Below are 17,632 nucleotides of genomic sequence, written 5' to 3'. Positions count from 1 at the left end.
TCCTGCGTCATCAGTGACCCCGATGTCAACTTCCATACCTGCTTCCATACCGGCGTCGGCGACCACCTTAGCGTTGACAATTATCTCGCAGCCAACACCCACCGCTCTCAAGCCGGCGTCCATCACTACCACTTGCTCTCACGTCGCTCCCTCCACGCTCCAGCATGAATCACTCCCTGAATCGGAGGAGGAACGCGAGACTGCGACTTCACCAGTTGATGAAACGGCCTCGGCTTCGCCACCCGATGATGAGGCGGCCATTGGAGTCATGGAGCAGTTGCCACGCCGTACGCCTACACCGACATGCGCTACCCTTGGGTTGAGCGCGTTGGAGTTACGCCTGGTGGAAGCCATGGACTTCGACGGCAACCCCGACCACGAAATCAACGACACCACGTTGCTCTTCGCGGGCACGGAGTTCGTCGCTGAGCGGGATGCGCCGCGCCATGACCCCGTCAGCATCCGCATGGACCTCCCTGTGCATCGGCTAATAGTTTCGGCTCTCCTCTTCTGCCATGGGATCCTGGTGGTTCAAAGCGTTCTTTGCTAATAGTTTCGGCTTGAGGGCAAGGCTAGTCTGGGGGGTAGAATGTCACGGACATTGGGTCGACGGACGTGGCTGTGGGTTGGACTACTGGCCTGGCCTTTAGCCCTGTGTGCTGGAGAGGATCAAGACATAAAAGAGAAGCAGAGCCACATGGGATGGACATCAGAGAACAGAATACAGACTTGTCTTTTCCTACCTCCGGTTCTCCTCTTCCCTACCAGGTTCTTCTCCTCGATTCCTCCCTCTACTGTTCTCTCTCCCGAATTCTCTCTCTATACCCGGTCTAGACTTCCTTCTTCCAACTCGAGTCTCCATTTACCTCCGCTTCTATCCCCTGCTCCGTACTCTAACTGGGATTGATCATGAACTAGATGAACTTGGTGGGGATTTGGATGTTCGTGTATGATTATGTGCTTTATTGAGATAGGTTTGTGACACTCATTCCTGGGATCTAGTTATGGCAAAACAACTCCTGGGGGCATACTGACAAGCGCTGTCCCTTCACCCGGATACAGCTGACCGTTCCAATCTTTCTTTGTTCCGGCTCACGGCATGGGCTGTGGACCTAGATTTGATTCCACCTTGCTTGGATCTGCTGATCATTGAACCTACAGGAATGGAGGAGGAATTGGGGATGTTGACACTAGCTTAGCCCATTATTGTGGATCGACGTGTGATCGTTGATACCTCTGGCCCAGCTGAGCCGCCTTCCCCTCTGAGTACGGTGGTTACCAATGGTTACTGACCCCATTTTCAGCCTATTTGTGAGGGACTGGATGGGCGAGGGTCACAACCTCCCGCCATGGGCTCTGGCCATGACCGCCTCAGCTCTGGCCCCGCTGGGTACTGTCAATTGCCACCTAGTTTCTACTGAGCTTGATAGCACATTGCACGAGGGGTCCTGTGTCGGAGAGCGGTCAGTCTGTCACTCTACACCTAGAACCCCAGGCGCCACCTCGGTCGAAACGGGTGTAGCGGGCGTCATTCGTTTCGCAGCCGCTGCTGTTACTATGATTGATCCGTTACCCCTACGTGATCTTAGCTATGTTGATGAACCTCTGCTATCGGGTTTTTAATTAATTTATGCACTATTAAATTGGGTTGTTACATCTTACCAGGGTGTAATGATTCCTTGAGGACCAACCCCCTCGGAGTACCCACACTAGCATGAGCGTTCGTTGTGCTCGTGTGGTCATCGAGCCTGGATGACGACATACTTAGATGTGGAGACCTTTGGCAGGAGGTTCTTCAAGTGTCCTGAAATAGACCCCGATTTCATGGTATGTTCCAATTTCTCACTCTTCCACATCTTTCAATTCTATATTCTGAACTACATTCCTTATACCACGTTTATCAACAACAGCCTTATCGCTTTAAGCAATGAACGATATAGTGAGGCCGCCATACAACAGGAATGGATCAGAGAGTCTAAAACCAAAAGGGAGTACGTCCTTAGGATAGAGGAAGCACGCTACAGGTAGGAAGCACGTCGGATGCGATAAGAGGAATGTCAACGACGAGAATAGGAACGCAAGCGGTGAGGTGAGGAGCTTCAAAGGCAAAAGGAGGAATGCCGCCGCCGCAAGGAGAGATTAAAAGAGTCAGGAGGATGGACTTTAGAGGCATGAGGTACTATCAAAATAGTCATAATTTTTTTAAAAAAATATGGTGTAAGAGGGATCTATAATCTAGCATACCAAAAAAAAATTCAAACCAAACATTTACTTGTATAATGAGAAATAAAAGGACAAAATTTAGCATCCTTGGAATTTATCTTTTTTTTTTTCTTATCTGACATGTCATATTTTATCTGAATTTTTTGCAGTGTTGGATGATAGCATCCTCTACAGTACAGTTTGTTGTCCGATTTTTTTTTGACTACTTCGACAGTACTTTAAATTATGAAAGCATTGGAACACTATACTTTTATTTTTTTTAAATATGTCACCTGTTTGAAGGACGATATTCAAATTTAAAAAAATAAAAATTCTCACAAACCCTCCTTATTTTTTTTTGACTCTTCACCACTGAATACAGCTGTAGTATCTGAACATGAACGCGCGCACTCACCCCCCCACACGCACCCACTCCACACACACCTAACGCACGCACATGCTAGCCCTACAACTACACACAGTTTGAAGAAAGCGTCCATCCAAAAATCACAGGACCCATCGAGAATCCCATAGACGACGAGCACATCGTAATCTCTTCTGTAGCGTCATGCCGAAGAAGCTAGAGAAATCCGAAATAAATCGGAACCCCACGCGCCACCGGACTTGAAGCCCGGGTGGGTTCGGCTCAACGCTCGAGCCTTACCACCGTATTCGCCAAACCCTCCCTACTTGAAACAAAGATTCCTCATTTGTAACAGGCGCGCTTCTGCCGAGAGCCCAGCACGATGCAGTCCAACAACACCTCATCCCCACGAGCCCTCCAGGTTGGGGCAAGCCGACGGTATACACCACCCGGCCAAACCAAATTGGCTGCCTCGCTGCACACCTCCATTTTCGGCGTGGAGATGGGTGTCTGAGTGTCTGTTTCATTGTGTGCTTCCCATTCCACTCAACCATGTGCCCGCTTGTGGGAAGGTGTTGCCTTGCCCCTTAGAGAAAATTATACTTTTGACATTCGAAATGCGTAGCTTAGATGTTTTGGCATGGTCAACATTAGCTTCGCCAAAATGACACCTAAAAGATAGAGCACTTTGATTCTATGACATACTACATATTTTAATCCATTCTATTTTATTTTCCCTGATTTTGGTGTGCGAAAGGATAAGTATGCCCTTGGCTCAACAACAGGACTGGTCTTTTAGCAAACACCGGCTTTCAGCAAACAATTAGTTGACTTTGACTCTATAACGACAATGATTGATTGGCCGATTAAATGATTTTTTTAGAGTGCCATTTTGTGTACCAGCATGTCTATAGTTTGCTCGACTGTTCACGTATTGCTCGACTGTTCTCATATATTCATGTTCTTTCCCTTAGATTCTGTTCAAGAATTCATGTAAGCAACACACAGCTTGGCTATTGGTACTCAAATATGAATTGCCAAGCTTTGGCATTTACCGATGCCATGGCTGGTTCCAATTTGGCCAAAATCTCGTAACTACTAGTCACTAGCAAATGTGAAGTTATTGATGTTCTGATGCTACAAACATTCATTGCTCCATACATTATATACATTATACAAATGTGAGTATGTGACGATTAAGCTACTCAAGCAGCATGTACAAGTACAACATGGGTGAAAAATACAACAGCTCAGACGGCTCTGCAATAATCTACTTCAAAGTTTGAAGTCCTAACGGTCCTTATTGTTGCGCCAACGGTATAATTGTCTTTTCGTGCAAAAAAAATAAAATAAAATAGAATGAATTAAAATTGGTAGAATGCTATAGAATTAAAGGGCTCCATTTTTCAGTATTATTTTAGGGAAGCTAATATTGACGATGTCAAAACATCAAAGCCACAAATGTAAAATGTAAAAGTGCAATTTTCTAGCCCCCGTGCCTCTCGCATAAAGATGTCTAAATAGACCGTACCTACTGGGCCAGTCCGAAGCACGACACTGTAAGCACAGTACAGACACAGCATAGTCCGAGCCGAGACGGAGGTCATGGGCCATGCCTGGACCGAGCACGCAACACGACGTGCCGGCATGGCACGGTCCGGCTGAGTCGGGCCAGCACGGGTACAACCCAGTCCAGACCGGCACGGGCACAACAAGGCTAGGCACGATTCGGCCCGACACGTATGGGTCCAACTGTTTTCTATATACTTTTTAATTTTGCAACTATTTTTAATCTATTTTCTATATTTTTATCTGTTTTCTATATATATTTTAATTTTGTAGCTATTTTTTTATTTTATCGTACCGGCTATACTGACAGACCGCCCGTGTGCCATTGAGCCGCCCATGCCTATCGTGCCCGTCGGGCCGACCGTGTCGTTTGGCCGTAATCGTATCCGAGCTGGCCCGGCACGCCACGATAACCGACGGGCCATACCAGAGACCGATACTGTATGACTTGTTACAGTAACTGAACTATTTGAGTCGGGTCATAGCCGAACTATACCGAGCCGGATCCGTACCGAGCTGACCTGAGTAACCATTTAGCTATCTCTGCTCCCGCAGCTGTGAAGTTCGCGAGCCATATCCGCGTCCCGTGATCCAACTACACCACGGCACTCAGTCTCCTAGCGCGCGCAGCTGCGTTCCCCTGCCGTACCGGTGAGGTTTAAATGGCATCAGTACATGTTGCGCTGTTACGACCTCCGAACGGGGCGCGGGGAGGTGGATCCACGCCGCGCCGCGCTCGGTTACAGGGCCGTGACGGGCGGGTTGGCCCAAGCGTCCGTAGCTCTCAAATAAATGTCAACCCCTTGCGAACGGGAACAGTAAGAGCCGTAGCTTTCAGAACTGAGTGGCAACGGGCAAATCAGAATGGTTCCCCTAGGATTAAACTATAACTGCTCGGCTGAATCGTCACGTTTTGAGCAGAAGAAGATAACGTCGTCGCTGGCTCGACCTTTCAAAAAGTAATGTTGCTGCCTGATGTTTCAGCAAGTGACATGGCCATGAAGATACCTGGTCAATCGTTAATCAACTCGTGATAATTATGTACGCAGGTGACGCATTGCACTCCGCAGCTGCGTTGCCGAAATCCATATCCTGATGCCCATCACTAGCTCGATTCAACTGACACGATTATATATTTATTTTTCCGAAAGCAGAAGGAACCTAACGCGAGTAAATCTAATCAAATGCTGTGACGACGACACTTCACCTTTCGGCTTCATTCACAATTTGAACTGAGCAACTCGAGATATATTCTCCCAGCAATGAATACGTCTTGCGAAATGCGAACTGAGGCGTCAGATATCCGGTTGATTCCTCGCCCAAGTAAGCTCGCCGAATTGACATATCGAATACACAACCAGGCCGCCCCGGCCCGGCAACGTCCACTTCCGTAAATAGATGCGACAGCGTGCATTGTTAAACTTCTACCGCCATACGATAACGAAGAACAGTCACCGCTTTGATCTTTCCACGCTCTTGACGAAATCAGCAGCGCTACGTTTCCCTCGTCAGTCTGGCACCGTGGCACGGCGAAGCTTCTTGAGAGCTGGCGCGCGCGCGCTTGCGTGCCGTGCTCCCTTCTCACGGCGAGGCGGGAGCACGAGGAACCCGGACGCGAGACGACCGCCGGCCGCGCTTTTCTGTGGGCAACACGCCTCCCTGCCGCGGCAACACGCCAAAGTCGCGCGCTCGCGCCGCCCTTTCTCCATCTACCGACCAGCAACCCCGGTTTTCTAGACGAATGAAGTGCCGTAGCAGCTGGTTTCGCGTCTTCCATCTTTCACGTACGGAGACTGTCGATCGGCTGAACGACGAAACCGGGTGGCGCTCGCTCGCATCGATTGGGCCGAGACCTGAGTGAGAGCTAGCGCTAGCTGCTGTACCGCGACAAAACATAATATATTTTGTTCAAAACTTGGAGACGAATAAAATGGAGGTTACGTATCGCGAGGCACAGAAAAATGGAAGTTTCTCTGCAGTTGCTGAAGTGTGAGGCGAGAGTACTGCATGCGAGGGTGGCTCTTTTCCGTAACCTTTAGAGGCGACCTGTTGCTCTGTGTGAGCAACTGCGCACGGATAGGGCTCTGTAAACGGAACAGCTTCTGGAGCTCGAGAACATGACGAGCTTTCGGGTGAGTGTGATTCGTGCAAGACATCTATCTCATCGAATTTAATGCACATAGAATGGTTTTGGAGCCGGAGATTCCAGCCACCATGGTCAATTGGTCAATGTAGTTCGGCGAACGACAATTCTGTGGTGCACAGACTAGAGAATACCGCACTTAGTATCACAGTGACGAAAACGCTTAGAAATATTACATGGTATTAAAAATACACACGTGGGCGTCTCATCCGAGGAACATCCGAACACAACTTGGGCATGTGACCCCTAATGAGTTCTTAATGATCCCAGTAACATTCCAGATGTAAATAACAGGTGATGGCACTTTGTAATAGGTACTCGTACGTAGTTAAGATGTTCGGTCAGGTTGATCCTAATGATATTACTATTTCTGGATTCATGGGAGCATGGAAAGCAGCAAGGCGTAATAGGGGACTAATCCATTTTTTTGGCTAACTTGTTGCTCGTTATTTTGTCATGTAATAAAGTGTGCTAAAACCGCCACTACTTCTTTTTTTTCGAAATGGACGGCAAGAGGGATGCCGCAATTATATTAGAAGGAAAATGAAATGGGGGATTATAAACACAAATAGACGGCGCCCCAACAACAGCTAGGGGTGCACGCCTGAAGCATAGACTCCGAACGAAAACCCAGGAAAAAAAGGCAGGGGGCGATAACCGGTAGTTTAAGAGGAAAACACAAAAGCTAGGCGGTATTGGTCTATATCCTCTTTTATCCGGAACACCACTTCAGAGACCGGGAGGATTTTATTTTCGAAAGTTCTCCGGTTTCTTTCTTTCCAGATATTCCACCAAAAGAATATGACGAAGCCGTCAAAAGAACGTCGTTGGTTGCGAGCCACCTTCCTACGCGTTAGCAACCACCATCTTTTAAAATTTTGCTGCTCTCGCATGTCTGAAAGGTTCTGAAGGTTGAACCAACTGGTGACCACCATCCACACCTCTTTTGTAAATGAGCAGTCTTTGCCTAAGTGTTGTGGTGTTTCGTTTTCAGCTTGGCATAATTTGCAAATTGGATCATTGGGCCAGCCCCTTTTCGCAAGATTGTTTGCCGTTAGGATTTTCTGATGTAGCAGGAGCCAAGCGAAAAACTTACATTTGGGTTCCGTTTGTGCCTTCCAAATACGCATTAGAGCAGGTTTCCTACGACTTCCTTCAAACTGGATTGCGTAGGCACTTTGTGTGCTGTATTCTCCATCATTTGTCCACCTCCAAACTATCTTGTCCTGGACCTCGTGATCAAGAGTGATGTTGTGAAGGCTCTCCCACAGGATCACAAACTGATGAAGTTGTTCCTGAGTTATGAGGTGACCCAGGTTCGCAATCCAGTGTTGGTTTGATAAAGCTTTTTGCACTGTAATATTCTTTCTCCTCGCAATTTCAAATAATGCCGGAGCAATATTTTTCGGGGACTTGCCCCCTAGCCAACTAGAATACCAAAAGGAGGTTTTTTCGCCGTTCCCCACCGTAACTCTCGTTGAGGCGTGAAATAGATCTCTGTCGATTTTGTCACACGGCACGTTCATCTCCGTCCATGGCATGTCCTCATTTTTCCATCTGAGCCACATCCAACGTAGATGGAGAGCTCTAGCGAACCTTTGCAAATCCGAAATACCAAGTCCTCCCATGGACTTAGGACGGCAGACAGTGGCCCAGTTAATCAGGCAGTGTCCCCCGTTAACATTTTCTGGTTCATCACCCCGCCAGAGAAAGGATCTTCGAATCTTGTCAATCCTCTTGGATAACCAATTTCGCAGGGGGAATACCGTCAGATGATATGTTAATTGTGACGATAGAACTGTTTTAACCAAGGTTTCTCTTCCCGCTCTTGAGAAGTATTTGCCTTTCCAACCTAGGAGCCGCGCCCCGATCTTATCAAATAGTGGTTGCACATCCACCCTTCTTAGTTGTCGAGTGTGCAAAGGTAGGCCTAGGTACCTCCCCGGGAAGTCTGCTATCTTGCCTGAAAAGTCAAGGAGGATTTGGTCCAAAGGTAACTCTTCACATTTTATTGGAAAGATTTCTGTCTTTGTAAGGTTAGTGATCAAACCGGAGCTTTTGCCAAAAGCTTGCAATATGCTGTAAAAAGCTACAAGGTTAGTCCTGCTCGGTTTTGTGAAAACCGCCGCGTCGTCTGCATATAAGGAGCATCGCCAATGTGCCGAGCACGGGAGAATTGGTTGCAAAATGTTATTCTGTGCCGCTATCTCAATCATGCGTTGCAAGGGATCAATTGCCAAAATGAAGAGCATCGGATAAAAGAGGATCCCCTTGACGCAATCCTCTAGCATGATAGAATTCCTTGCCCGGTGTGCCATTGAGGAGGACTCTGGATGATGAGGTGGCCAAAAGCGAAGCGACCCAATCTCTCCATTTAGTGCCAAACCCCAATACTTGCATGACCTCCAATAGATATGCCCAATGTACGGAATCAAAAGCTTTTGAGATGTCTAGTTTAATAAACAAAGCCGGTTGATTATTTTTGTGTAGCTCTTTGATCACATTTTGCACATAAATGAAGTTGTCATGAATGCATCTCCGTTTTATGAAAGCACTTTGGCTCATGGAAACTAGCTCATTTAACCTCGGAGCCAACCTATTAGCCATTATCTTGGTGATGAGCTTCATGAAGCTATTGATCAAGCTTATTGGTCTATAGTCCCCGACACATGCAGCCGCGGTTTTCTTTGGCAACAAGAGGATGTTGGCATTGTTGGTTAGAGCTAATCTTCTGGTTCTGTGGTTGTAGAAATCCTTGATCGCGGCAATAAGGTCCACTTTAATTATGTTCCAACATGCCTTGTAGAAAAGGCCTATGAACCCATCTGGGCCTGGTGATTTCTCGTCTGGCATGCTCTTTATAGTCGCAAGGATTTCGTCCTCATCAAACGGTTCTTCCAATTCCGAAAGGTCTTTTGGATGATAGCCAAGATTTTCCCAGTTTAACGTAAGGTCCCTTGGCTTGTTAGTACCCAAGTGTTGAATAAAATGTCTGTGAATCTCTAATTCCTTTTGATCTTGGGAAACCACCACTCCTGTCTCCGTTTGAAGCGATTGAATGAAGTGTTTCTTTTTCCTCGCGTTTGCTTTAATCTGGAAAAACTTTGTGTTTGTGTCACCTTTACGTATCCAAGTTAATCTGGAATGCTGTCTTGCTCGAGTTTTTTGGATAGCCGTCAAGCCGAGGGCTTTAACTTTAAGAATTTTTCTGAATTCGTGCTCTTCCTGCGTCAGTGTTCTTTTTTCCTGAGCTTCGTCAATCCTAAGGATGACCTCCTAAGCAATGGCAAGGCGGAGTTTGACGTCTCCAATAGTTCGCTTCTTCCAGAGTTTGATTTCCGATGCTGTCCGAGTGAGTTTAACGTGGAAGCGCAGGATCGCATCCTGTGTATTTACCGTCCTGGACCACGCATTCTGAACCGTCTCAGTGAAGCTTGGCATTGACAGCCAAAATGATTCAAATCGAAATCCCCTATAATTGGGATGTAGAATTTGACCCTGGAGAAAGAGGGGGGAATGGTCTGACATCATGGATGCCAAGGCTTGTAAGTCGGCATTAGGGAATAGCAAATCCCAGTCAGTGGAGCAGAAGAAACGGTCTATCCTCGTCATCGTGGGGTCGATTTGTTCATTTGACCAAGTGAAGCGCCGACCTCGAAGCTTTATTTCCTTGATCTGCAATTCATCAATGGTTCTCTTGAACGCATTCATCATTTGCCGATTTAATCTATTATTGTTTTTGTCCTCCGCTTTGCAAATCATGTTAAAATCGCAAATGATAAGCCACTCCTTTGTCACGTGGTTCTTCAGATCAGCGATTTCCTGAAGGAAAGCGATTTTATCAGCATCCGATTGCGGACCATATACCCCGGTCAAGGACCATGCACAGTTCTCGTTGAGCATAGTTATTGCAGCTGAAATGGAGTGTGCAGTCGTTTGCAAATGTGTGAGGCTGAAAAATCTATCAGAGCATGCCAAAGCAATGCCTCCACAGGTACCGATAGCTGGGAGCGCAACAAAATTTTGTGCGAAAGGTTGGCCGAGCGTGTCTAGGATTAGCCGTTGGTTCCAATCTTGAATTTTCGTTTCCTGTAAGCACACAATTGTCGCACCAGCCGACTGAACCAAGTTTTTGACACACGCTCACCTCGCGGGATCATTCAAACCCCGCACATTCCAACACAGGATTTTGCAATCACTTTGCGCCATAAAAAAGATACTGAACGACCAAACACAGCTTCATTAGCTTGAACCGAAGGTTGAACAGGGGGCAGCCTGGGACACAATCCGGAGTGGAGTCCTGAAACAAAGGCTGGGCAGCTGCGGTTGGGCATCTGCAGGATGACAGAAACTAAGAGAAGAGGGTCCATTAGGGAGGGCACATGGCACCACCCAGGAAACACAACCTCTCCAACACTGGTAACAGAAAAGGGCTAGACCTTGGTGAACTACACGACTCTGGGGCGATGCTCGGCTCATTGGCCACATACAAAGCATCGTAGCTCTGAGAATAACCTTCGGACACGAACTGACCAAGACCTGAAGATACATAGAAGCTGAAAACACTGGTACTGGTTGGTGGTGTAGCCACCCTTCCCCCATAGAGTCTTCCATCTAGGCATTACCCATCAACAGCGGACACAGTACTGTTGTCCAGCGGTGTAACCTTCTGAGTCTTCTTCCTCTTCTTGTGTCCTTCATTCTCCACCAGCGCCATAATTGCTGCCATCGCCTCTTTTGTGAGAGGTCTGTCAAAATGCTCTGCAATTGGTGTCTCTGTCATGCTGACTGGGGTCTGAGCTGTGGTCTCCATTTCCTGTTGGGAGTCTCGAACCCGGCTGCCATCCGCCACCACCGGCTGGGCACTGAAGGGAAGCGGGAGGTCCAAGGCAGCTGCTAGTATTGGATGCTCGATGACAGAGACTTGAGAGCTTGGGAGACCTACAACCAAATTGTTAGTAGTAACCTCATGAAGCATAGGGTCCATGCGGCAGTTCAGCATCTGGGTCATGCCAAAATCAGCAGGCTTCAGGAGGAGAAGTTTCGCACTGTGGTCATTGCTGAGCTTCTGGCAGTTTTGATCATGCTTCATCTTCATGACCCATTCTTTGGTCGACTGGAGAGGGATGTACACCGGCGACCTACATGGAGAGGACGATCCTATGGAGAGGTCTGGGCTGCTATCGTCCAGCACCTCTGGGAGGGCTCTCTCCTGGCTGGAAAACCGCCACTACTTCTTTCCCAGTATAACGCATTTGCAGGCATAGTAAACCTATGTAGCAGTCATCTTAGGTTTCGTAAACCTACTTACGTGCATACGAAAGCGTAAACACACCTTTTTATCATATTTGCTTTGCTACTCCTGCAGGCTACAGTACAGCACGAGTCTCTCCACGGCGGCATCCACCGGCAGCCGGGCCAAGTGCAAGCAAAACGGCAGCGGGGCCATCCGAGTCGGAGCAGATGGGAATTGACCCAATCCAAGCCGCGCCAACGCCAAATCTACCATCAACTCCTCACCCCTGCTACCTGCAGCCTACACAGGCATCTCATCTATCGCCCCCGTCCTGTCCGCTTGATTTCATTGGCGCCACCACTAGGTAACAACGAATCGAATAATCCACGTCTCACATTAATATCCATATTTTAATATAAATACAAATATAAATATAATTATTCTCAAGTACAAATTCACATCTAAATACGTATTATAGCTTTAAAAAACAAATTATGAAATAATAAATTTATTTGACACAAGCATCATATCAATTCAATATAAGAAACTATATTTTTAGTGAATTGATCATCTATCTTAAATCAAAAATCTATTTTTAATATATTACTATGACCTTAGATGACTTTAGACCTTTAGATGGGAGATGAAAAGAACTAGATTTATCGTTACAATATATGTGATATAATACAAAACATTAAAATAATAGATAGGATTGAAATAATTAAGTAGGAGAACAAGATAAAAGAATTGAACATTATGTTACTCAAATTTATATTTCATAAAAACATTTACATATTCGGATATTATCCATATCTGTTTTAAAATACGGATTCAGATATCCATATTTGTATCCACTCTGTATATATTCAGAGTCGTATCAATCTATCAATCCGATATAATTTTTTTTATCATATTTACTTTAACTAAATATAAATATCAGATAATACGAAAATCTATCCTCAATTTTCTCCTCCTCTCCGAACCTTATTTAAACCGGAACCACAGCGCCCGGAACGAAAAGATTCTCCCTCCCTACCATCGCATCCGCCCAAACGCACGCGCGCGCACGCCTGCAGCTGCCGCGTAGCCAGCCAAGCCAATCTCGATCGCTTAAACAAAACCCACCCAAATTTAAGCAATCCCGATCCATAAGGGCACCAGACGAAAAGGGTGGCAGGTGCGTGTGCGGCCGTTGGAAATTTCGCTTCGCAGCAGCGTCCGCCTCGTCGTCTCCTCCTCCTCCTCCTCCCCCCCTTCGTCAATCCATCCAATCCTCATGGCCGTGCGCAGGGACGCGGCGCCGGCGACGTGCGTGGGGAGATGATGCTAGGTGAGGTGAGATGGGCATGAGGTGCAAGAAGCACCCGCACCAGGCCGGCGGCGGCGTCTGCGCCACGTGCCTCCGCGACCGCCTGCTCGCGGTTGCCGCGGCCCGGAACGGCGCGTCCTCGCCCCCACCGCCGCAGGCCCCTCCGGTACCCGAGCCCGTGGCGTTCCCGAGGTCGGTGTCGCCGTACGTGTCCCGCAGGAAGTCGGACTCGTCAGGCGGGCGCGGCGCGCTCAGGCACCACCCGAGCCTGCTCTTCTTCCGCACGCCACAGGTGGGGCCCGCATACGGCGGCGGCGGCGCGCTCGAGGAGGGCGACATAGGCTACGAGTACGAGAAGCGGCGCGCCGGCAAGTTCTCGTTGCTCGCCACGCTCTTCGGCCACCACCACCACAGATCGGAGGACAAGCATCAGGGAGGCGCCAAGGAGCGCAAGAAGCACTCTTGGTTCGCCGGGATCATGCCGCGCCGCCGTAAGAAGCAGGCCCCGGCAGCCCCCGCCTCGCCGCCGTCCGCCCCGCCGAGGCGCTCGTGCCGCGTGGTCAGCAACCGGGGGCTCTCGCCGGAGAGGAACAGCCACGGCGGCAGCGGCGAGGAGAGCAGCTCGCCCGCGGATCCCCCTTGGCGGCCATCCCCTTCCCCGATGCGGAGGACCCCGTGCCGGCGCCGCCAGACTAACAGCATGTCGTCGGGCTTCGCCGTCTGCCTCAGCCCGCTCGTGCGGCCCAGCCCGGGGCGCCGCCACCGCGCCGTCCAACCGCCGGACCAGTGCACATTCTCCTGCGAGCTCCGGCCATCGCAGCTCCACAGCCTCTCCTCCGCCGCCTCCATTACTCGCTGCCGGTCCAGGAAGCTCGCCGACGGCAGCCGCTTCCAGTGACCTTTTACTTTTCATTTCCACCATTTTGTTCTTTTCTTCCGATGATTATCACCACCTAAACCTCGATTACTACTTCATTTTTTAGCTTTTCCCCCCCTTTTTGCATTTCGTCCATCTATGAAGAAGAGTCTGTAAGATTGGCATACTCCAAACCACTCCGTTGACATATACTGCTTAGGTTGCTACTGCTTGTCAGCCCAACCATTTTGTGGCATTGTAACGAGCTGCTTGTATCCTGTATTATCCATGTTTGTACAGCTAGCTGTCTAATCTTGATTTGCAAAACCGCACTACTCTAATCCTAGTCTATAGTACAGGTCATATGCATGGAATTAAATACTAGAGATAGAGAGAGGTGGAGATGGAGGGAAGGAGAGAGAAAGTGTTTGTACAGAGACTACAAGAATTGCATCAATTCAATATCCCGATTCAATTCCATTTGGTCAGAGGTTTCACATGGATGGAGGCAGGCAGCATAGTTATGGCGGATGGCTCCCCAGACCCCAGTCCCTTCATTACTCTTTTGCTGGTATACCGAACCATACCAATAAATGATCCCAACCCCTATGTTAGTAGTATTGGAGCGGAGTCATTGGCTACAGGTTCATTCGATTTTTTGCACGGTGACACAAGGCGAAGAAGAAGAAATCTGTCGCATGCATGATTATTGGGAGGAATTCTGTTAAATTTCGTACCATGTGATTTGCTTGAAGATTTGCGCTTCAACTTCTCTAATGGGCTTGTCATCTTCTCCAACGAGGTTAGAGTTTGTGTGGGCTTAGAGGGAAGCACGGGGATGTTGGCTGGCTTAACGGTGGTGGCGAGTGCCGGACGGGACAAGGTAGCGGGGGCACCATCTGCCACAGTGGTGGAGTACCATTAGTTGGGAGGGGCGGGTGGCGGAGACAACATTTTGTTGGAGTGGTTAGCGAGGGATTACGCTATATGTAGAGCCATCAGAGATAGAGAAGGATAGGACGGGGATGTCTCACTGGAGACAAAGAATGACAGAAGGGGTGTTGAGAAGCTGCACTGGTGCTAGGGACGGTGATGGCGGCGGCAAAACGATGAGGATGTGGTGCATAGGGTGGGAGCGCCGACGGGAATGGATTGACGACATTGTGTTCCCAATCTAGTATGGAGAGATGAACACCTGAATTAAATAGGAAGGGGCAGGGCCATTGGATCTCTATCCTATGTTCCAAAATTTGACAGAATTAGGGACAGGAAATCTGCAACTGACAGCTAGATAGACCCAAGAAATAAAACATGGTCACCGGTACCACGTCCTCTTCAGGAGTACGCATAATTTCCTTGAAATACACCAAGCTTGACAGCTGTTTGGAGGATTTGGAGAAGATTCTCCTCTCATTTGGGTATTTTAGTGACTTTCAGGCTGTCCACGATGTGAAACATGTAATGATGATGTTGTTGTGTTCGTGTGGGTATTAGTGTAACACTCGATGATTATGATGCGTGAACATACACATTAGTGGTGCGTTGTGCCGTGTTTGCATGCTCTTTGGATGAATCCCTTATCTTCTGGTGCCGTCACCGTATCAAAGTACTGGCACTAAACATTAGCATTATCACAGCTCACAGGTACAAGCTACCACTGCACTCAACATAAGATACTGTCGGTTTTGGCATGTTCTCAGCACAAAAATCTAAAAATAGATAACATATATTATTATATTTATTAAAATAGATAATATATCAGCGTATTTATTAAAAATTTGAAAAATCGATTCCGATAATTGAGATACCGACAACTCCTATATTTGGCACCGAAAACTCACTGTATCAGGTGCCAAATACAGGTGAACAGTATTATATTGGGCACATGAGGTGCCAAATACAGGCCAGTCCTGTTCACGTCGTGTCGTGTCGCTAATTTACCGTTTTCGGGGGCCGAAAACTCATTGTATCAGGTGCTGAATACATCTGAACAGTGCTATATTCGGTATATGAGGTGCCGAATACAGGCTAGCCCTGTTCACATCGTGTCGTATCGCTACTTTCGGTGCCCCCGATCGAGTCATGTCACGTCATTTCGCTTTTGTCGGTTTTTTTAACCCACGCGCTACCGTATTTCGCTATAAAATGAGAGCGGTAAGGAGCCACAGTACGACCAGAGAGGAGATGATCAGCATGAGCAAGGGAGGAGTGGAGAGGAGAAGCATCAGCGTAGCGCGTGGAGAGAAGAAGCAGCGTGAGGTGAGGAGTAGCAGCCACACAAGGAGAGGAGAATCAACCCGAGATGAGGAGGAGCAGTAGCGCGAGTTACAGTAGATCCTTAAATTATGTATTTAATGAATACTTATAGCAATAATAATAATTAGAGTAAGTAGATTGTTTAATCTGTTTTATTATATTTTTATAATTATTTGCTTAGTTTGATTATATGAATTTGATTACTTGCTTAGTCAGTGTAATAGTAATTAGCGTGAATTTGTATAATAGTAATTAGCATGATTTTGTATAATAGCAATTAGCGTGAATTTGATTAGTTAGTGTAATTAGATTATTTAATTAATTTAATAACATGATGGTCTAGTGGTGGCACTTTGTGTTAGTGGTGACGTAGGGCGGTGGCCTAGTGTATGCATGCTCTCTATAGGTGTAAGTAAGGTATCGGTGTCATGAGAGGAAAGAGGGAAAAAGAAGTAAAAAAGGTAAAGGATAAAAAATAAATTTTAGAAAGATTAAAAAAACTTGGATTGGACAGAAAGATTTGATAAAAATCATAATGCACCAAAAAATTATTAAATTGATTTTTTAATTAATAGTGATGTGTGCCTGTTTAATTAGTATTTTAGTTTAATCTATTAAAATAGTGATGCGCACAAGAACTCCTGCTCTTAGTTAAGAAAAAAGTAGCTATGAAGTGAAATAGAGAAATATTTTTAGTATTTTCTACTCACCGTAGACTAATCCCTTTCTCTCTTCAGCTCACTCAGCATAAAGAAATCTATGAATAGGTTAATAGTGCATTGTCAAATTTGAGCACTAAAATTTTTCTAGGAACTATACACATAGTGGTATTTATCGTAAAAAGGAGATGATCACTCGGGTTGAGAGCGGCATGCTGATGCTTCTGACTTCTGGAAGAGTAAATGTGGTGTAAAAAAATCTAGTAAAACTAGCTTTCAAAATAGTTTTGAAGTCAATTTATAATGAGATTGAATATTTGATCAATATAACTTTCATGTTAGTTTAATTATATTTTAATTCAATATTAAATATTAATTATTTCATTTGAATTCAATATTGACGATTTAATTAGCATTGTTAATTACTTAAATATTTAGCATTGTTAAGTATAGTACTATTTAATTTGCATTGTTAATTTATTTATTATTTACCGAGGGATGTAATTAGTTGTGTATTGTATATACATCTAAGTAATTATTTTATTAAATTTACCTTTGTTTAGCAGATACGGTATGATTTTTCATATTTATTGCAGAGAACGTCTCACAGTTTTGCATAGTAGGCTCGTAACAATTCAAAACTGTCAGCGCATAGATAGTTCAGTTGAGGTACCTAATGACCTGAATGGCTTGAAATCATAAATTATGAGCCTTTTGCATGTGAACTAGCAATCTCATACTGTTGTCCTAGAGGGTGTGCGGTCACGGCTTGTTCCAAACAGTTCGGTCATTGTCCATATGTTGTTCGAGATGAGAAGGAACAGCGCATGTACTTTGTACTCACGCAAGGTATTGTAGGATAACTTTGATATAGGGGGTGTATGTAAACATAGTGCCACGACTAGTACAAGGTGATGCAGTGACTACCGTGGAAGGATCAGGCCAGCAGGTGATGCATGAAGAGGATGGAAGGCATGTTAGGGAGGGCAGTTGCGTTAGAGAGGGAGTTAGAGTGGACCCTTCTAAAGTAGATGCAGA

General features: G+C 46.5%; 1 protein-coding gene across 1 annotated transcript; it reads left to right on the top strand.

Moving 5' to 3' along the window:
- The first annotated feature begins 12,528 nt into the window (after positions 1-12,528).
- Positions 12,529-14,007, top strand: LOC133919542 (uncharacterized). Its single transcript, XM_062363960.1, has one exon. It carries the CDS (start codon positions 12,855-12,857, stop codon positions 13,719-13,721), a length of 867 nt encoding a protein of 288 aa, XP_062219944.1. The 5' UTR covers positions 12,529-12,854; the 3' UTR covers positions 13,722-14,007.
- Positions 14,008-17,632: the final 3,625 nt, after the last annotated feature.

The sequence above is a fragment of the Phragmites australis genome, chromosome 5 (assembly GCF_958298935.1).
Source record: "Phragmites australis chromosome 5, lpPhrAust1.1, whole genome shotgun sequence".
Taxonomy (NCBI): Eukaryota; Viridiplantae; Streptophyta; class Magnoliopsida; order Poales; family Poaceae; genus Phragmites; species Phragmites australis.
Note: the sequence above shows the minus strand (reverse complement) of the source record. Positions and strands in the feature narration are given on the sequence as shown.

Bases quoted from the DNA above. Each gene is read 5' to 3' on its own strand.
- LOC133919542 (XM_062363960.1), top strand. From the start codon at position 12,855: ATGGGCATGAGGTGCAAGAAGCACCCGCACCAGGCCGGCGGCGGCGTC.